The 20389-nt window shown below is 45.9% G+C and overlaps 1 protein-coding gene across 11 annotated transcripts; it reads right to left on the bottom strand.

Moving 5' to 3' along the window:
- Positions 1 to 368: 368 nt before the first annotated feature.
- On the bottom strand, positions 369 to 19946 carry LOC117865907 (uncharacterized). Of its 11 annotated transcripts, XM_034750168.2 has the most exons (21): positions 19606 to 19941; positions 19294 to 19522; positions 18691 to 18774; positions 17937 to 18127; positions 16901 to 17005; positions 16311 to 16411; positions 10116 to 10194; positions 8528 to 8539; positions 8053 to 8118; positions 7113 to 7181; positions 6973 to 7029; positions 6039 to 6116; positions 4382 to 4479; positions 4260 to 4294; positions 3065 to 3129; positions 2817 to 2947; positions 1673 to 1769; positions 1386 to 1448; positions 1131 to 1298; positions 900 to 959; positions 369 to 796 (listed from the first exon to the last, which is right to left on the bottom strand). In XM_034750168.2, the coding sequence occupies exons 2-21, from the start codon at positions 19469 to 19471 to the stop codon at positions 626 to 628; spliced, it is 1908 nt and encodes a 635-aa protein (XP_034606059.1). In that variant the 5' UTR covers positions 19472 to 19522; positions 19606 to 19941; the 3' UTR covers positions 369 to 625. The 11 variants fall into 11 exon arrangements, with proteins under 11 accessions (XP_034606059.1, XP_034606063.1, XP_034606061.1 ...); XM_034750172.2 differs by lacking the exon at positions 6039 to 6116 and having other exon boundaries at positions 19606 to 19946; XM_034750170.2 differs by lacking the exon at positions 8053 to 8118 and having other exon boundaries at positions 19606 to 19940.
- Between the last annotated feature and the right edge of the window lie 443 nt (positions 19947 to 20389).

Below are 20389 nucleotides of genomic sequence, written 5' to 3'. Positions count from 1 at the left end.
GTGGTTTTCAACAACGTGAAGCACCATCTCTTTTGTTACGATCAAGGAGGTTGCAAGGCCACGTGTGCCATACTTGGAGCAAGGAACCTAGCGCCATATTTAGGCAGAGTAATTTTCCTTCTAAATTGCAGCACTCCGAGCAACCTTAAAACTTTTGTTTCTCTGTCCACGAAATTTTGCATAATTTCAATTATATGGGTAAAATATTGGTATCGATTTTCAAAACCTGAATATAGAAAAAGAAACCCCAAACAATCTGACCCAAACTATTGGGTAAACCCAAGTGCCCAACCTTATCCTCCATGAGTCCTCCCTACATGCATCTAACTTTACAACCACCCCATATTTTAAAACAGGGAAGATGGAAGTACATCGACCTGTGCAAAATGCACAAAATCTTACCAAGTAAACCTTTCCTACAAATTTCTCCTCTAGGATGAATAACAGCTTGATGTTTTGCGTAACCCTGGGCAAGTGATTCTTGCAACCTTCAAACATCGCAGAAAATGTACATGCCATTGGGTTCTAACAAGTTGATGAAGTCCGAGGAAGCCCTTTCATGCCAGCTTTCAATGTGATTTCCTAATGTTCGCCTGTAAAATGGCTTTCCTACATATCATACTTATTACTTCCTATTACTCTCACCTCCCAACTCTTCTATTATTTTTCGCGCCTCACCAAGCAAATCCTGCAACTCCGTCGTCTGCTGTGTGAAATCTACTGTTTCGATGAGTACCCTCAGGCACCTCAAGTAGTCCTGCCTGACAGCCTTTGTCACAAACCTCCGCGTATCAGGCTGCAAGATCAGAAAAAGGTCCTATTAGAGCGATTATCTCATTATGATACTCGTGCTGGCAGAAGGCTCAAATAAGCATGGATTAAACGAGTCTAATTCATACCTCGCTGTAAAGTGAAATACACTTGTGGAGAGCGTCTTCAATAGATCTATAATCTTGCACCTGAAATGGAACGAAAATTGGTCAAGTTGCAAGCTTCAATGAGGATTTAAGTTCCAAAGAATTTTGCCCCATGCCTTTCAAACACAATTATTTTGTCTAATTAATTTGAAAATTTATTGTTACAACAATAGTTAAATCAAGTTACAAAACATGTATAGTAGTGTGCCAGACCTTTCCAAACTTATTTTTAAAATGGATTCGCAGTGTGGTATATGAGACATATATGAGTTTTGTGCTGGGCCATATAAATGGCCGAGATGTGTCCAATATGTGTACAGCATCAATTCTGAAGAATCCATGCTTCAAATGTTCCAGTGGAAGCCTTACCAAGAGTACCAACTACTAAAGAGAACACGTATATTAGAAAGAACATAAAATGCACAGTAGTTGATGAAGCATAAATGAAGTCCACAAATAGAGAATTACCCCTGGCGCTAGCACATGCTTTGCCATAATATCAGTAAGCCCAACAACATCAAGTGCTTGCAACTGCATGGATAACACAATATTATCACTTAAAAATCAATATAATATGATACAAACAGCAGAAGAAGGCGAAACGAGGCAACATGATACTTATTTCCATTACCATTTTTAATTTTTTTCGCCAGGGGTATTCATAGAGGCAACTAAACGTGTCTGAAGATGCATAATAAATTACAGAGTAAAGAAAAGATAGATCTCAAGACTCTTTATCATAAGTGGACACATACAAGAATAGCTGTTGCTGCAATCTTTTCTCCATCTGTAGTAGATGTGCTTTCAAGTTTATTCTGATCTGTACTTGAATTTAATATTGCTTCTGTAATCCTACAATACAAAGTATTCAAGGCTCATCAGTTTGTTATAAGCAATCCAACTTGAGGATTTAATGCACGACAATTTGGTTTTATAGGATTCCTAAATAATGATGATACATGATAAAAGAAAAGGCCGCTAGTCCACAATAGTGTTTTAGCTAAGTAGCTAACCATCATTGAAATAGACCTCACAGCCAGGCTTTGAAATCCTGACAGCAACCAGATTCCACTTGAAGATAGGAAATGAAAAATATTAAGAAAATTGAATTGAAATTTCACTCGAAAAAGTTTAGATTGTCAACCTTCGTGCATGTGTGTACAAATAATATAAACTACGCTCATATTGTTGTGATCCTTAGATCATTAAACACTGCCGAGAAGATAGCCGATGGGAGACTGTTGAGGAGACTTGGGATGGTTCTTCATTGCTTGACTGCGAACGGGCCTCTAGCTGAGTTGGTTAGGTGGCTCTAGTAGCACTCCTCACGTCCTGGGTTCGACTCCCCGTGGGAGCGAATTTAGAGCTGGGGTTAAAAAAATATTTCTTTCATTGCTTGATTACAAATGACCACCGTGCCTTTGTTTATATAGAGCGGTGGCTCCTAAAAACCTTATCTCCTAACAACCTTATCTAATCTAGGGCCTAATCCATCTAACAAACCGTGGCCATCAAAGCTGACACGCCCATAACACATATCAGTTGTGACATGCATACAATTTTTTTCATAGCATATGGACTAGAGTAGCATCGTCAACAACTGGGTCACTATGATAATCATACTAGAGACAACTAACCAGGAAGCTTCAATCTGGAAAAGGCATCACCTGACAAATTGAATTTGTCTTAGAGCTTATCAGGTGGAAACGTTTCCAGTAGAATCTCATCAAAACTTAAGTCACTGGAGTTTTTTGCTACAGTGCTAAACTAAGAGCAGTCATTGAACTCAATATAACCAACATGTCAAAGTACAAGAACTTCACAAGTGATGTTATCGAGAATCGGACACCAATAATTCAAAACAATGAAAGAGAAGAAAACTGAAGCGGAATGAAAAACCTGATCGAATCATTGCTGTGCTGTTGTGCCCTAGAAAGGTAATATGTAGCTACATTGCTGTTTGCATTCTTCAAATCACTAGCAATTTTGTGCAATGATAACCTTGCCAAGTGTACCAATGTAACAGCTAGCTGCAACAAAAACAAGAAAAGAACCACTAATTAATGTAAAAACTAAATGCTTTAAATGTTAAGAAGGATTTCTAAAACATAGTTCAGGATTCATCCCATGCTTTGACTGTTGCATACCAGATTATGGTCAAGGATATATTGTACTAGATGAACCTCCAAGAAACATGGTTCTTGATGTTTCTCTATAAGGCACAATTCAAAACATAAACTTTTATTAATCGCAGTATTGCGGCAGCTTGAAGATGGAATCACCAATGAGGAAGAAAGCGTGTGAGCACAATGGTGGGAGAAAGAAATCAATTTATTCAGGAGAGCTGGTTGATGGAGCCAAGATGGCAAGGAGTCTTGTAGGTAAGCTTTTCCTTTATTAGATCTTGTAGCTGAGCTTTTTGTTAGATGATAAATTTATTCGATATTTCATAGTTACTATTAATAATACTATTACGATTGCTAAAACCTTTTTCCCTTTTATTAGTTGTCTTTATTGGTGGCTCTTGTTGGGTTCCATCTCTAGCCCCCCTAACTTGCACAGTATTAAAAGGCTCTGTTTTTTTTTCCTTTTTTTTTCTCGAACACGCAGGAGAACTGCGATCATTGTATTAATAGAAGAGAAAAGAGCCATAGAGACCCAACACACATACACACACCCACTGAAAGGCTCTGTTGTTGTACCTGATATTTTGACTGTGTCATGGACACAATTAAGTATGTTGCCCAGGAGAGTAGTTAAGTGTCTGGGTTGTGTGTAGTGACAATGATTCTACACATGCTTCTGATACCAGTGAGCATTTGACAAGGAAACACTAACAAGTATAGATGGACAAGAGTCATCACTGACCTAGAGTTATTGTTTACACATCCATATAAAGATTATGTGGAATAACATTATTGGAGATGGTGTTATTGTTGTAGGCGAATGGTACATAAGCTACTAATGAAAAAAAAAGAGCCTCAACCAACCTAGGAAGAACTAGGCGGCTTTTTAATTAACAGAAATAGGAACCAAAATTCGCCTCGACAAGTACTTGAACTTGAGTGGTCTGGGCGCACATCCACACCCTCGAACAACTGAGCTAGGTTGAGTTCCTAAAGAAAACTACAGAAACAGTCCATTGTACATGACCCAAGGTAGAAAAATTCAAAATACAAGTGATTTAAAGAATTTTAAAACAATAGATGGGGCAATAACCATGCAAGGGATCTTGTTACAGTACTTTCATTTTGTAACTCGAGAATATATTTTACAAAATTATTCCCACTAAGATAAGCTCGAACAGTTAAGTATGAGGCAAAGAACAAACCAGAAAATGACCTTCAGGCAGAACCTTTTTCTTGGTGGCAAGGCTTCTAGAAAATTAACCATTGAAAAGATTAAGCAACAAAATAAAAATGGTCGAAATGGACATAAAGACAACTGTCAGTGTTGAGTTTTACCTTTCCAATAGCTCTTCTGATTCCTTAAACTTCTCCAAGGCTTGGAGAGTTAAACTTAGGACTTCAGCTGCATGTGCAGTATGCAATGAATCCCATCCCTGTCGAGCATTCAACAGATGAACTCCATAAGGCTTTTGCAGGGATGATTCATGATAGGACATCAACAAGAGAGCTTTGTCAATTTAAATTAATAGTTTTTTTTTCTCGAATATGCAGGAGAGCTGCACATCATTGCATTAAGAGAGAAGAGCTTAGGCCAAAATAGCCATACAACGCACACCACTAACCCCAAACACTTGGGGTTACCCCATTCTTTATCTTCTCTTATCCAACTTATTTTGTTTTCTATTAGTTTTTACAAGAAATTTTCTCAAACGCACAGGCAAGTAGTTCTTTTAAGAAATAGACCATGCGAAAACTAGAGCCAGTAGGGCAGAACACTCTCGAAGACCACCTACATATTCGAAAGTGAAAATGTGGGGCAAGAAATATCCTTTCTCTAAGACCAAAAAAATTCTTGGAATATGCATCACCAGAGCTGCTGATGAAATGAAAAGGCATTTCCTTTCTCTCTTTTTTTTCTTTCCCAGTCCCCAAGTTAAGCTTTTATGTCCATACAAGGTCAAACTTTCAAGTTCAATAATCTTTCATGTTCCCAGTGGAGATATGTATGCACTGAAAGCTCTCAATAAGTAACTAGAGATTTTTCTAAAAAAAAAATTGGCTATCAAAGAAATTTGTTAAAATTATTTGTAAAATCGATGGGACTATGAATGAGAGGTCGTTTTTTTAAGTAAGATGAAACTTAAGTTTCTTTTAATTATCAAGTAAATGCACCGAATCCTGTCGAAGGTGCCAATACTTATTGTTGCAGTAAAATTCTTTGCAAAAGCCAAAAGGAATGTGAGCAACTAAGATCTACTTCACAAATGTCCCAGAATATGCAATGTTAACTGCTGGGATTGGAATCCTTTTACTGTTATGCCATAATGCAGAATACTTAATTTACAATTCAGTGGTTCTGGCACTGAAAATAGAGTACACGCTTAAGTTTGAGAACAAATTAATACAATTATCTTGAAATATCTGCTGGAGTTAGAATTTTTATGCTGTTATGCTATAATGCAGAACGCTGAATTCACAATTTGGTGGTTCTGGCACTGAAAATAGAGGGCACACTTAAGTTTGAGTGATATTATGTTGAACTATTATATTGGAATCAACCGCTGGTCCAACCAGTGAACATGTAGTTCAACCAGCGTGTTAGGAAAAAAATTTGCTAGGGAAGTTCAATCACCCCTTTGGTCTTGATGACAACATTTCTATCTCCTGGCTATGCAGATCCAAAGGAACAGGAATAAATATAATAGACGAACTGATGTGCATTCAAGAACATACTTTGCAGAATTTAGGTCAACCTTGCCTTCCAGTCACATGAACCAATGGACAAAAGAAACTTCAAATATTGTGTTCAGAAGGAAGGATAGTGCAGTGCAAAAGTCAGTAAAATCAGGGGAGCCTATTAATTACATAGTTGAACTCAAGCACCAATTTAAACCATGCACCATGTTCTAGATTAATGTCATATTAAATACTGAAGTCACGAGAAGGAATGTTGAACAAACAGAACATGAAAGTGGAAGACATATTGCCATGCCTTTGAAAGCTCCAGAGTATGCAATATCTTCCTTTGCCAGATTTCAGCTTCAGTGAACCGTTTTGATTTTATTAACTCCTGCAATTAAGTATCAAACCACAGTTCAAGTAAAAAAAAAAGAAAAATCAAACCACAAACATAGTTCCTGTCATGGGCTCTCGGCTGGGCCAACAGTGAGCATATTGGGCCTCCATTAGGGTTAGGGTTAGAGATAGAATTAGATATCTTGCTTAGCGGTCAAGTAAGTCTCTCTATATAAAGAGAGGAGATAAAAAAATTAGGGGAATGAAGTATGAATTATCAGGAGAGATCCTCATCTACCTCCGGGCCTTGAGATTGGGTGCAGCCGCCGACGGTGTGCCCGATCTCAAATGTCCGGTTCAGCGTCCGTTACCCCTCACAATCCCCATATTCCCCCAGCTCTGCACGGCTCCCCGATCAGAGGCCATGACATCCTCAAACATAAATTTAGAACAAAACTAGTGCAGTTACTATGGACTAACCTGCTAGGGCGACTTAACATAAACATTGACAATCTTTAAGTGAAAAAGATCATATTACATCAATTTGGTGAAAACAAATGTTTTTGTAGATCATATTTGGTTAATGTTCAATGCGCATTTGATTTTTTTTGTACCATGGCAACTAATCTCACAAGAATGGTCTGTGTCAACTATATTTATACATCAAGTCCTCAAGAAAATTTCCTAAAAATGTAGAACTAAAGAGATCATTTGTTATAAATGCTTCCAATCACCCCTTATTTACAATCCGACAAAAGCATGAATTACGGATATAAGTAAGAACCGAGTGGATTTGAATTCCTAGGAAAGATTAATGAACATGCCACATCTATTGACATTCATGAATGCACAAATTTCAAAATAATAATAAATTAGTAACTTCCAGGGACAATTTCAGAATAGATGGTTACCGTAGAGAGATATCTCATTCTTTGTATACATGTTGGTGATTCACCAAGCCCAGCTTCCTAAGTCAATGCCATAATCTTCATGAAACACTAGCATGCACATTCCACAGATTCAAACCTACAAACTGCAACAGTAAACATACCTCCAGTATCCTAATAGACTCTTCAGTAAGGGATTCTGCACCTCTTCTTTTTCCTTGTACACTTAGCACCTAAGAGCATAAAAGAAGTTAGATATGGGACCAAATCCAGATCCAGAGTGAGAAATGTACACAGTGGACTAATCACCATACAAGTTACAAAGAGAATAATTGGTTTCGGTGGAGGTGAAGACACACACCGTATAATCCAGCGCAATGGAAATGTACATGCCAGACTAATCACCGTATGAGTTACACAGAGGAGAATTGGTTTTGGTGGAGATGAAGAGGACATGCTCCATATGATCCAACGCAAGGGGGATGTACATGCCCGGCTATGCTTGAACTACATGCGGAGTTTGAAATAGAGTTGTCTTTGTAGGTCGGGGCAAGAACCCCCCCCCCCCCCCCCCCCGGGCACCCTACACATATATAGGGCCAAGGCCGATTGATGGAAACCAATCCAATAAAAAAACAGTGTATTACTTATTTACTTTTTTCCTTTACTTTTCCCTTTGCCCTAATCTCTTCCAAACTCTTGAATTGTTGTTCTTCCTTCATCTCTACAGCTATTGACGACATCCTAGGTGGCATTGCCGACCATGGGGCACTCCATTGGGCGTTGCTCCATGAAGGAATCCTTCCCACATGCGATGTTCTTTGATGCTCCAAGTCTTTCAACGGTGTGTCTTGCGTATCGCGCTCACCGCTGAGGACACATGTTGCGGATTCAATGCGCAGCACGTAATCGTGTCACCAAGGAGAAAGATTATTGATGAGAACCTAGAATGCAGAACAATTACTTAAACAGCAAAACGAACAGTAGTACCCTTGCTTGATGCTACTATGTTGAAGAAGGCTATATATCACATAAGAAGGATTAATCTCAAGAAAATAATGAGAATACACAACAGTAACTTTAAGAGCAAAACAGCATTAGTACTTTCGCTAGAAGGTACATGGTACTTGCATACTCTGGGTGACCAACCCCCATAACACGTCCTTCTATCTACAGATGACAATTAGAAAGTATAAATTATATAATTCAAAAGATCAAGGAAGAGCATATTGACATTTCCATTGTTTTGCTTGTCATTCTTTCATCAAACAGGTACAGGTAGTAGACAGCATGGTGACAAGTGGGGACGATGGAGTGATAGATGAAAAGCATATATTCATATAGCTCTGAGCCTCTGACAGATTATATGTAAACTACTTGGCTACTTGCATCTGATGATTCGATAATGAACAATTATAAGTGTGGTCAAGTTGGATAGGGTAGGCTTACTCAAGTATTGTTAATGTGGACTAGTATATTGGTATCAATTATTAATTTAATACACATAGAGAGCATGGAGTTTCAAGAATAAATGTTAATTGTGGAAAAAACAAGAGCACAAAAAGTTGAGGTACCGTACCTTCAAAGCACGCTGCAAAATGAAAAAAAAGGAAATAGAAAAGGTAAGAATTAAGTTCCAATGAAAAAATTAAGTCAGAAAGCATAGGAGGACATGACATAAAAGGTCTACAGTGCTACAATCACTGCAGTTCATTTACCCTTTAGCGACTATGTTACTGATTTTTCTTCTGAGCAAAATACTGCAACTGTGAATTTGTTAATTGTTACTAAATTGCACACTACCTATTAATGCAGCACACACTAAGCACTAGAACAGCTCAAACTAAAAGTTACAGAGAAAAGACCCAATCGAATATTTTGCATGCTTCCCTGCAGCTTAAACAGGGTAATAGCATTTTAGCAGTGGATTTTAGAATTTCTCATTTTATATGCCTGATTCACATTAGGGTGCGTTTGGATGTCAATATTGGAGAGCTTGGCATTCAATTGGATCTAATACCAATTCAGCCATAGTATTGAAATGGCCAGAATTCCAATTCCATTGTTTGGATGGCTATTGCATTTCCTTTTTTGAAATCATAAGAAGCAGTGAAATTCCATTCACATTTGGATGTGCAAAAGGAAGAAATTGGAATTCGGTCATCTATCTTCTCTCCACCGTCCAACGGATGCGCCGCTCGTCCTTCACCACCGAGGAGCCTCTGCTCGGTCAAGCTTGATGCCGCCCCCAACGGAGAGAGGGGAGCGGCGCGGCGCGGCCATTGGAGGGAGGGGCGTCCGGTCCGGTGGCGGAGGAAAGCGGCACGGCCCCTAGCTCGGCGGCAAAGGGGAACGGCACGCCGCTGGCGCTAGGAGTTGAGCACCTGCTGCCGCCCCAGGCATGGCCGCATGGGAGAGGTGGGAGATTGAGAAGCCTCGCCGCGAAGCTCCTTGCCGCAATTGTGCTTGAACTCCCCGCCCCGGAGCTCCTCCAAGCCATCCAGATCCCCCGTCCATGGAGCAAACAGATGGCGTGGCCCGCCGACGGAGGAAGGGAGGCGGAGGGTAGCGCAGCCTGCGGGCTGAGGGAGGGGAAGGACGGTGCAGCTCGCCTCACCGGCAGAGAGAGGAGAGGGCAGTGCGAGTCACCGGTGAAGGGAGGGAGGCGAAGGGCGCGGCCTGCGGGTGGAGGGAGGGGGAGGGCGACGCAGCTCGCCTCGTCGACGGAGGGAGGAGAGAGCAGCGTGAGTCACCGGCGGAGGGAGGGAGAGGGGAGAGCGACGGCGCAGCTCACGCAGGAGGAAGGGCGCGCGAGAGAGATGCGGGGGAAGGGAAGAAGACAATACCAGCAAATACAGAGGGTTCGGGCTCGGCATTGAGGGTGAGAGGATGAAGGTGGGATGAATACTAGTTGGTATTGAGCTTCATTTCCAATTCCGAATTCCACGACGTCCAAACAGCCGGCATTTGAAGGTGTCAATACCAATTCCGAATTCCAAGCCTGAATATCTACATCCAAACGCAACCTTAGAGATATTACCATTCCTACAAACTATTGCCTGCAATCTGTTTCATGATATTCACCCAAAAAGAAAAAGAAGACCAACTTTTTGATATGTATTGCGCAGCAAAATTAGAGAACTATAAAAACTGAACAAAATAGTTACCTCATAACATGTCTGGGCTTGAGCAAACTTGTGCTGAAGATGATAGCACATTCCAAGACTATGCAGAGCTGTTCCAACCCTACAGTGAAATATATTTGATGAATGAGCATTGAGCAAAATTAAGACAATGATCCATCATAGAAAGTTTAGACACAACGCAATGCATCTGGTGTTTCACCATATGTGATCAAGGATAGAGAAATACATAGAGAAAGACAGGAATTTGATTTAAGACTATGTGAAAACAAGTATTCTGCCTGTAGCTGATGCCGTACAGTTGCTGCTCTCCCTGAATAAGAATGTTACGAATTAGGCATTGGCCTGGGGCCATGGATTCAGCAGTTCATGGCCAAGCAACAACTGCACACCAACGCAACATACTAGCTGTGTGGCCGACAAGGAAACATGCAAACATTAGATTAGTATTGATTGGTTTGTTAGATATAGTCATTTAGTTGAATCCGTTAGCTAGTTTGTTAGGAGCCAGCCTATAAAAGAAAGGAACATGGCAAACTCTAGGGTCAAGCAAAGAACCTAAACAAAGGCACAGGCAAATTCCAGAGGAAAGGCAAGAAAGGCAACCAGCCTGCTATTCCCTCTATCCTAAGTGCAACCATATCAAAGGACTATGTTGAAATTTTCCATTAGAAATATCATTTTTATCATGGTAAAATTCTGTGAGTTGTCAAGACTACAACTGCTACGACACTGTGCTCCAGTCCAATGTAAGTGTGTGATAGACCTACAACTGTAATACCACTATGCTCCAGTACACTTTTGTGATGTATGTAACAAGGCTACAACACCTATGGCGATCAGATAGTACCCCTTGTTTGGTAGCGCCCATGTCGTATATGTGCCCTGGGGGTCAGACTACCATGTGGAGAGAGGAGATTGGTACAAAAGCATCATGCAGCAGCAGAGCAATCCATCAAATAGAACATCCAGGTCTCATCTTCCTCCTCCCGTGTTACCCTTAGGTCCGTCCTCTCTCTGCCCCCTTGCTGTTCCTGCATGCCCTTCCTCGATTCCTTGCTAATCGAAGTCTATTTCCTCAGCAGTTCCTACCAGAAACCAGGTACCAGTTACCCAGGCCCCAGGGTCAAAACAGTCCATGAAGATAAATCCATGACAGTTGACACCTCAAACATATTTAAGTGGTAACCAAATCAAATACTCTTACTGATCAGACCAGGTTTCTGCTTGTAGGTCAAGAGTTAGTGCCTGTGTGCACTTAGTGCCAGTGTGCACTTAGTGTCTGTGAGCACTAGTATCCGTGGGTGGTTCGTGCCTACGTGCACCTTATCACCAATTATGCTTTCCTTTCTATGTAAAAGCTGCTAGACTTAGGGGGAGATCGTTTAGCTCTATTAGTTTTTATTCCTATTTTACCCCTTTGCTTAGCCACCAAGCTACCTCTTGGTTAGCAGGCTATATATGTACCAAAACTAGGCTATTGCCCTTAGGGTTAATGAGAAAGATGGGCTCTAATACCAATTGTTGGCCCAAATGGGTCACTTTCTCATTAAACCTACTCCCACAAAGGGTCTTTGGGGTACATTTAGGCCAACCATGGGTAGGTGGCTTGGTAGCTAAGCAAAACATCTGAAAAGCATCTAAATGGCATCTAAGTAGATAAAGTGCACATAGGCACATAGATAGATAAAAACACACACCCAACACACACATGACTTATTCTATCAATCTCCCCCTAAGTCTTGTGTGTCTTGAGCGGCAACTAGACCATCCCAATCCTAGAGCAGAGTTCTTGGAACTTGATCCTTCCAAGGGATTTGGTAAGAAGGTCAGCGAGTTGATCCTTGGTGTTGATGTAGTTCGCCCTGACACTCCCTCCATGCAACCTCAGATGAAGTGGTACTTCACTCTGATGTGCTTGCTTCGCTCGTGAAAGACAGGATTCTTCACCAGAGCCAGAACGGACTTGCTGTCCACCCTGAGCTCCATTGCTTCAGCATCCTTGCCGAGGAGATCGCCGAGCAGCCGAGCGAGCCAGAGTCTAAGTAAAAGCGGAAGAAGCAGCAATGTACTCGGCCTCACAGCTGGATAGGGCCACCACCTGCTGCTTGACCGACTGCCAGCTGACAAGGCACTTGCCAAGGAAGAAGAACATCCCGCTCGTGCTCTTGCTGGTGTCGATGTCGCCGGCGTGGTCGCTATCACTGTAGCCGATGAAGTGTGCCGCCCCGGAACACCTCATGTAGTGGAGGCCGTAGTCAAGTCCCCGCAACGTAGCGGAGGATCCTCTTAATGGTCTGCAGGTGCTCCGTCGTCGAGTCACTGCATGAACCGACTGACGTAGCCAATGGAGAACGCCAAGTCCAGCCGCGTGTAGGCGAGGTAGCGAAGACTCCCCACAAGCTGCTGGTACTATGTAGCATCCACCTCCTCAGTCGTGCTATCGCGGCTCAGCTTCAGCCTCTCCTCCATCGGAGTGAGAGCTGGGTTGCAGTCGGTGAGCCCACCTAGCTCAACGACGCGCTTGGCGTAGGCGGTAGGCGGTCTGTCGAAGTGTGATGCCGAAGTCGTCCTAGTGCACCTCGATCCCTAGGTAGAAAGAGAGGCCCCAGGTCATTCATCTGGAAGGTGGCCTTCATCTCCTCCTTAAACACTTCCACCTCCTCGTCCTTGGTGCCCGTGATCACCAGATCATCAACGTAGACGCCCACCAGCATAGCATTGCCTCCGTTGCCCCACCGGTAGACGACCGCCTCGTGCGGGCTTTGCTCGAAGCCCATAGTCTTTAGGGTGGAATCCAGCTTGGCATTCCAAGCTCGCGGTGCTTGCCGCAAGCCGTAGAGAGCCTTGCGCAGGCGCAACACCTTGTCCTCTTTGCCGGGGATGATGAATCCCGACGGCTGGTGGACGTAGACTTCCTCCTTCAAGTCGCTGTTGAGAAACATTGACTTGACGTCCATGTGGTGGACACGCCAGCCCTCCTGGGCTGCCAGCGCGACAAGCAGACGCACGGACTCCATCCGTGCAAGAGCGAAAGCGTCGTCTAAATCAACTCCCTCCTGCTGCTCAAACCCGTGTGCCACCAAGCGAGCCTTGTGCTTGACAATAGCACCAACTTCATCTTCAGCTTATACATCCACTTAAGGGTGATTGCGTGGTGCCCGGGAGGAAGATCGGCCAGCTCCCAAGTCCGGTTCTTCTCAACAGCTTCCATCTCCAGCTTCATCGCGGCGCGCCATGCCGCGTGTCCCTTAGCCTCAGCGAAGGAGCGAGGCCCGCCGTCGTCATACGCAAGGTACAACTCTGCCTCCATGTCGTGAGGCACCAGTCCCAGCACTGGCTAGTCACCGAGGATGTCCATGATGCGATACCTCAAAGGCTCGCCGTCATGGTATGCGTCGACGCGGTCCTTGTCGTCAGAGTGGAGTGGCGAACTCCACTAGGCTGTGCTTGTCGTGAGCCGATGCTGGTGTAGGCGTGCCCGGAGAAGTAGCTGCCGGTGCAGGGGCATGTGCCGTGGCCGGCTGTAGTGGTGGCGGTGGAGAGCTCGTTGCAGCTGGAGTAGTACTCGCCGGAGTCGGTGGAGACGCGGGAATTGGAGTAGGCACGCTCGGCGAAGAAGAGCTGCCCACTCCCCCAGCTCCCTCGGAGTGAGCGTAGTCGACGGTGAAGTCGTCGTACGTCGGAGTCAAGCCATCATCCACCATCTTGCCCCACGCCAACCTCGCCCTTCGTCAAACACAACGTCGCGCGCCGTGCGCACACGCTGTCTCTAGGTCGAGGATGCGGTAGCCCTTCACCCCCTCCGCGTAGCCGATGAACACCCCTGGGGTACTCCTGTCATCAAGCTTGCCAACGTGGCCCAGCACCTTGATGTACGCGAGGCAGCCGAAAACGCGGAGGTGGGCGACCGCCGGCTTGCGCCCATGCCAAGCCTCGTATGGTGTCATGCCATCGAGAGCCTTGGTAGGTGAGTTGTTGAGGATGTAGACGGCCATCAGCACCGCCTCTCCCCAAAAGATGACCGGCATCGTCCTCTGCTTGAGGAGGGCCCGGGCCATGGCCTCCACTGTCTGGTTGCCACGCTCGACGACGCCGTTCTGCTGCGGGGTGTACGAAGTGGAGTAGTGACGCTAGATCCCGTCATCGGCGCAGTACAACGCGAACTCAGCCGTCGTGAACTCACCACCGTTGTCGATGCGCAGCACGCGCAGCTTGCGGCCACACTCAATTCTCCGCAGCAGCTTGAACGTGCTTGATGGCATCCGCAGCAGCTCCCTTGGTGTTGAGAAGGACCACCCACATGTATCGGGAGACGTCGTCGACGAGTAGTAGGAAGTAGCGTTGTCCTCCAGGTTTAGCTGGCGTCACTAGCCCGCAGAGGTCGCCGTGCATGAGCTCGAGCCACTCCTTGGCTCGAAAGCTCGCCTGGTGAGGGAAGAGGCGTCACCTCTGCTTTGTCACGACGCAGGTGTCGCATAGCTGCTCCACGTGGTTGACACACGGCATGCCCCGTACCATCTCCTTGGTGCTAAGCCGCTTCAGGGCCTCGAAGTGGAGGTGCTCAAAGCGCTCGTGCCACCGCCAAACCTCGTCGTCATGGCGAGCAGCAAGGCAGAGGGGCTGCGCCACCTCCGCATAGAGGACATAGAGGCGGTTGCTCCCTCTCTCCACCTTAGCAAGTAGGCGTTGTCATCAATCCCAGATCCGAAGCACTCCGCCGTCGATCTCCACGTAGGAGCCACTCTCATCCAGCTGCCCAAGGCTGATGATCGAGTTCAACGCGGGGACTTAGAAGACTCCAGTAAGGAGTCGGTGCTCGGCAGTCTTGGTGATGAGAACGACGGAGCCGATGCCCTTGATGTCCACGGCCGAAGATTCGCCAAACTTGACGGAGCCGCGTACGTCGACGTTCAAGTCGGAGAAGTACTCCCTGCGCCCGATCATGTGGTGCGTGACACCACTGTCAAGGAACCAGCCGTCGATCTTGTCGTCGCTGGTACTGCCGCTGAGGAAGACGTGTGCGCGCGTCACCTCCGCCTCCTCGCGCAGCCGGTCCACCTCCAGACGCCGCTGGGTGGCGATGGCCGCTGCCGCTTGTGCCTCCTCCATGGCTAGGCGGGCTGCCTCGGCTGCACGCGCCGCCGCGCGTGTTGTCCGTGCTGCAGCCGCCTCTCGCGCCTCGGCGTCGTGCAATGCCGCCGCGCGGCGCCGGTCCTCTCACCTCGCGACCTCAGCCCACCGCTCCTCGGTCGCCGCCCTGCGGCACCGCACACTGCTCGTGACCGAGCGGTGGGAGGAGGTACGAGAGGAGCCCCTGGTGCTGCTTAGGAGTGCCGGCACCACGCCGGCCACCAGAGCCACGGCGTCCGCGGGGCCCGCGCCCTGCGCGTCGGTGCCGTCTGTGGCCCGTGGTTTCCTGGAGCCACTGGAGCCTTCCATGGGAGCCTAGAACTCAAGGAAGGGGTCGGGGAAGGGCCTGGAAACCTCCTAGAACTCGAGGAAGGGGTCGGGGAAGAGAAGCTCACGCCACCCGTGAGTCCTCTGCTCCTGGCCGCCCACATGCCGCCTGCTGCCGGTCGCTGCCCGCCCGCGCTCGCCGAGCCCAGCCGCAGCCCACGCCTGGCCGCCGCGCGCGCCCGAGCCGCTGCCGCCCGAGCCTGCTGCCGCTCGAGCCGCCCTATGCCCAAGCAGCCGCCGCCGCGCGCCGCCTACACGCCTCGCGCGCCACCGTCCGTGCGCGCCTGCTGCTCCTAGCCACCGCCGCTCGCGAGCTTTCGCGCCGCTCCGAGCTCGAGCCGCACCTCCCGCCGCCTCGATCCGCCGCCGGATCCGTGCGTGGGACAGGTGGGGAGAGATCCCCACCGGCCAGATCTAGCCGGAGTAGCGCCACCGCCACTGGTGGGAGGTGGGCCCGCCGGGGTATGGGTGAGCACGGGAGAGGAGAGGTGGATGCGGGAGAGGAGAGAGGGGATGAGAAAGATAGGCTCTAGATACCAATTGTTGGCCCAAATGAGAAAGTGATCCATTTGGGCCAACAGGTACTAGAGCAGTCTAGTAAACTATGGCTACTGTGAATGCGGTTTGGATCCTTCAACCCCTCAAATATGGATACAGGAAATGTGACACTTACAGTTAGGAATAAATACTTCTTATCTAAATCTAAAATGAACTAAAACTCTGCATGGTAATGCAGAAAAAATGAAGTCTGTAATGTACCGTATATCATCGGATCCAAATGATTCCTCCAGGATCTCAATTGCTTCCAAATATAATAGTTCAGCTTTCTCATACTCTTGCTTTAACCTGTAAAACTCTGCCTGCAAAATTCAGGAACAAAAAATGTTAAATGAATGTCATTTAATCCAAGAGTAGTATTAAGAGCAGCTTATGAACAGCAAACAAAAACAAGTTAAACTCAATAGTCTAAATCTGTAAGTTTGCAAGTTTGCCCAACTGTGTGACCCATATGATCCAGTGGGTAAAACAAAGGCTGGGAGAACAAAACAATATTCAAGGGCTTGATTGAGCATAGAACAACAGAGGACAAAAAGAGTAATAAAACTTATGACACAAAGACTAAAAAGCAGAACCATGATACGACATAGAAACTCAGAAATTATCAAAACAGCTGAATCACTGTTACTGATAACAAGAAGCCAATAAGTCAATTTGCCAAGTAAATGAACAAGAATTTGGAAACTCAAGGCCATCATTTTGATTAAGGACTCAACATAAATACTGCTGATCAATTCAAAAGAGAAATAACAGTCTACTTCAGTTTTATACATAATCAACCTAACAATTACCAGATTGTTAAGGGCTGACGCGACATGTGGATCTCTCAATCCAAACCCTTCTTTAGCTTCTAGCAGGGCTGCCTGAAATAACTTCTCAGCCTTGTCCAGTTGTCTCTGCAAAATAGACAGACAATATGAACATCAAAATCAAGAGTAAATGAGAATCAGGATTCACCTGTCCTCAACCTCCCATAGGTGTTCGATTACAGAAACAGAAATATGGTCCAACTTTTATTTCCACAAAACAACTGCAAGATAATAAGGTGCAGTTTAACGGCACTTCTACAAGCCTATCTGCAGCCTTAATTCTTGCTGGGGAGGAGGCTCGTCTTTGGTGTATGGCAGGAGCTAAGGGACTTTCATTTCTTACTGCCCCTAGCTCAGTTGGTTAAAATTCTAGGTCGGGTCGTTTATGCTTATCACTTATCAGGCACAAATGTAATTGTCTAAATGGTTAGGTGTGTATGTTGTATAACTCTATTCTTCTATTAATGCAATGATGTGCGGCTCTCCTGCATGTTTGAGAAAAGAACTCCGAAGATAATAAATATGTGTCAAGCAAAACAAGGAAAAACATAGTTCTTTCAATGGACCATGTGTTCCAAATGAAAGTTGTAGTAAGGACAGCAAGCCAAGTTCTGGAATTCATTTAGAGATAGAAAAGTAAGTATGAAAGTCAACTTCACATCCCACGACACGGGTTCCTAGATGCATCAAGTCTGAAGCTTTATATAAATAATGGTCCATAGTAATATGCTAGATAACCTGATATTTCAGTAATATATCACATGAAAACAGCAGATGACCTAATAGTGAAACTAAAGCCTTATACCCACACTTTCTAACACCGACTGTGCACTGAAAAGGTTCAGAAAACCAGACGTGCAGGTCTACAGGAAAACTAGAGTACCATTCTAAAGTATGACTTCTGCATTGTTCATATGTAAAGCATTTTAACAAGAAATGTGGAACCTATAAAAAAAGATTCTCTCAGAAACTTGACAGGTCTAAAATTTATCTCAAGTAAAGCTATGGTGTTACTTGCTTTCTGGAAAAAATCCCGTCCATTATCCGTGAAGATTCTCCATTTGACTGTGTGTTCATTTGAGACCACTGATCCATCTTCAATCCGTTGAAGACCAGTAGCATTTACCTCAGCTTGCTCACTAGTTGCAGCTGGGCTAACTGAGTCTTCCTGGGCGAATGCATAGCCGTTGCTCAGACCAAGAAAAAAAGCTGTAATAAGATTTAAATTAGTACTGCCAGGCACAAAATACGAAATTAACTTTACAATATCCTTAGCGTGCTTTAAAGCATCAAAACACCAAGCAGAATACATTCAGGTTAATCAACTTATAGAAGTGTAAGGCTGCCATGCATATGTAGATGGTAGCAGTGCTAACTAATGGTAACGGCTGGACCTAGGGGTAATGTCGTTAAGATCAGTATGGTAAATAACTGAATATAGCTTCATGAAATGCATACAAACATCAGAAATGACTATGCATGAAGGATATTTTATTATTTCATTGGTTAATTCTAATAAAGGATCTAAGCAATATCATGTCTCCGTTGCCCAAATTGGGTGCCAAATCACCTTTAAGTTCCTATGGTCCTACCACACCTAGAATTGACATACAATAAAATAACTGATACAAAATTATCAACAATTACCTTGTACACAAACTTTTAGAATTGTACTACAATCCGCAATATCAGGCACAAACGGAAAGCACAGATTTGGTGAACGAATATATAAAATATGAGATATCTAACCAGAAGTAGTGCAGAAAATAGACCTGCTTGTCCAATCAGTACAGCACCAACTGACGAACCCAACTTGCAGTGCCAACCATATTTGAAGTTACTGTCACTTGTAAAACCTGAGCCAAAAAAACACGCTTTGTATGAGTTATTCGCAATTGAAAATGAATCAGTATCACTCTTAAGTCTTTAACTGCGCTGGAAAATCTAGAACAAGAAGAACTTCAGAAGTGGAAGGGGAAAAGCTTGATCCATTATTGTTTTTGGCAACCCAGTAACGAATTTGCAAAGAACAAGCAATAGTTATGTTTGATTTGAGAACATGGTCCATGAAATTGAAAATGTGACAACGCTGCAGAAATGAATTATGTGATTTGTTATGGTCTGATGTAAAATTATCTGGCCGGGAATGCAACTGCCATCTTTAAGCAAACAAACAGCCGGATTTGGGGGCAAAACCGTCAGCAGCAGATCGCCCCCAACCATGGGTACAAGCTGGTAATCTACTCTCCATTTCATATTGAGATCAATGCACACAGCACTGAACACTACTAAAGCCGTTAAGCTTGCTCAAGCAAACCGCCATTGGCAATCGGATTCTGTGCGCTAGTCAGGATGAGGATGGAATCGATACTCACCGGGTCGGAGGGTGCTGAGCGGTGTTTCGATGCGCTCGGCGGCGGATGGGCTCGACGGCTTGACCAGAGCTGCCGCGGCCGCGGCGGTTGGGGAGAGGCAGTAAGTGGCTGCGGCGGGCTGGAATTGAGGGTGGGGGATGCGGCGGAGGAGGAGGAGACGGCGGTAGGCGGCCGCCATGGTGCGCTGTGGAGGCCGGACCGCCGGAGGGTGACGTCAGGGAACAAAACCCTAGGCAGGAAAAAAAAAAGTGAAAAAGTTGCTGTCAACTTTGCGCCTTGCGGGCCGGGGGGGCACTGGCCAACCGAGCTCACCTGAATGCCGCTGGGACCCCGATTGGGTCGCGGTCGCGTGCGGGGCTGGGTGGCGCAGGTCGCGCACGGCGCTGAGCGGCCGCGATGCGCGCGAGGCCGAGCGGCGGCGGAACGCTGGCCGGGCGCAAGGATGGGGTACGGCCGGCGCGGGATGGGCGGCAGCGGCACGTGGGATGGGGCCAACGGCGTACGGGATGCGGAGCGGAAACGGCAGCGAGCGACGGGAACCAGCGGCGCGCACGCCGGGCGGCGGCGGCGGCGGCGGCGGCGCTGGTGGCCACGGGGAAGACGAGGCGCGGTGGTGGGGAAGAGCGGAGCGGGGGAAAAAATAGAACGAACGGGTACGGTTGCGTAACCAATGGCAGTGACCAGTAATTATCTCCCAACTCCACATCCAGCTCCAGCTCCTTTCAAAGGGACTTGAGCAGGGGAAAAGGTGCTCCTCTGTCGACTCTACGGAGCTGGGTTGAAAAAATTGATAAGAAGTAGGGATGTTTAGTTTCCATCTCCTAAAATTTTAGCTTCTAAAAAAAGACTAAAGAGTCAAACACTATGATCAAAAGGAACTAAAATTTTTAGAAGGCTTCAATTCCTGTAGAAGCTCCACCTCCTCCTAAAACCTTCTAAAGCCTATCCTGAACCCCATTACCCCTCATTTATTGCCCCCCTCCCTCTCCCACCCTCCCTCCTGCCCAGCCCCTCGCCGCCATTCCGCCCACCGCCGGCATCCCTCCCGCCGCCCGCCACCGCCACCCAGAGACCCCACGGCAACCCTCACGGGGGC

Source organism: Setaria viridis, chromosome 7, assembly GCF_005286985.2.
Source record: "Setaria viridis chromosome 7, Setaria_viridis_v4.0, whole genome shotgun sequence".
Taxonomy (NCBI): domain Eukaryota; kingdom Viridiplantae; phylum Streptophyta; class Magnoliopsida; order Poales; family Poaceae; genus Setaria; species Setaria viridis.
Note: the sequence above shows the minus strand (reverse complement) of the source record. Positions and strands in the feature narration are given on the sequence as shown.

Excerpts from the sequence above, each read along its gene's own strand:
- LOC117865907 (XM_034750168.2), bottom strand. The coding sequence starts at position 19,471 with ATGGCGGCCGCCTACCGCCGTCTCCTCCTCCTCCGCCGCATCCCCCAC. Across the intron at positions 18,775-19,293 it reads GCTCAGCACCCTCCGACCCG|GTTTTACAAGTGACAGTAAC; the intron begins GTGAGTATCGAT and ends TTTTTGGCTCAG. Across the intron at positions 960-1,130 it reads TTAAAAATAAGTTTGGAAAG|GTGCAAGATTATAGATCTAT; the intron begins GTCTGGCACACT and ends GTTCCATTTCAG.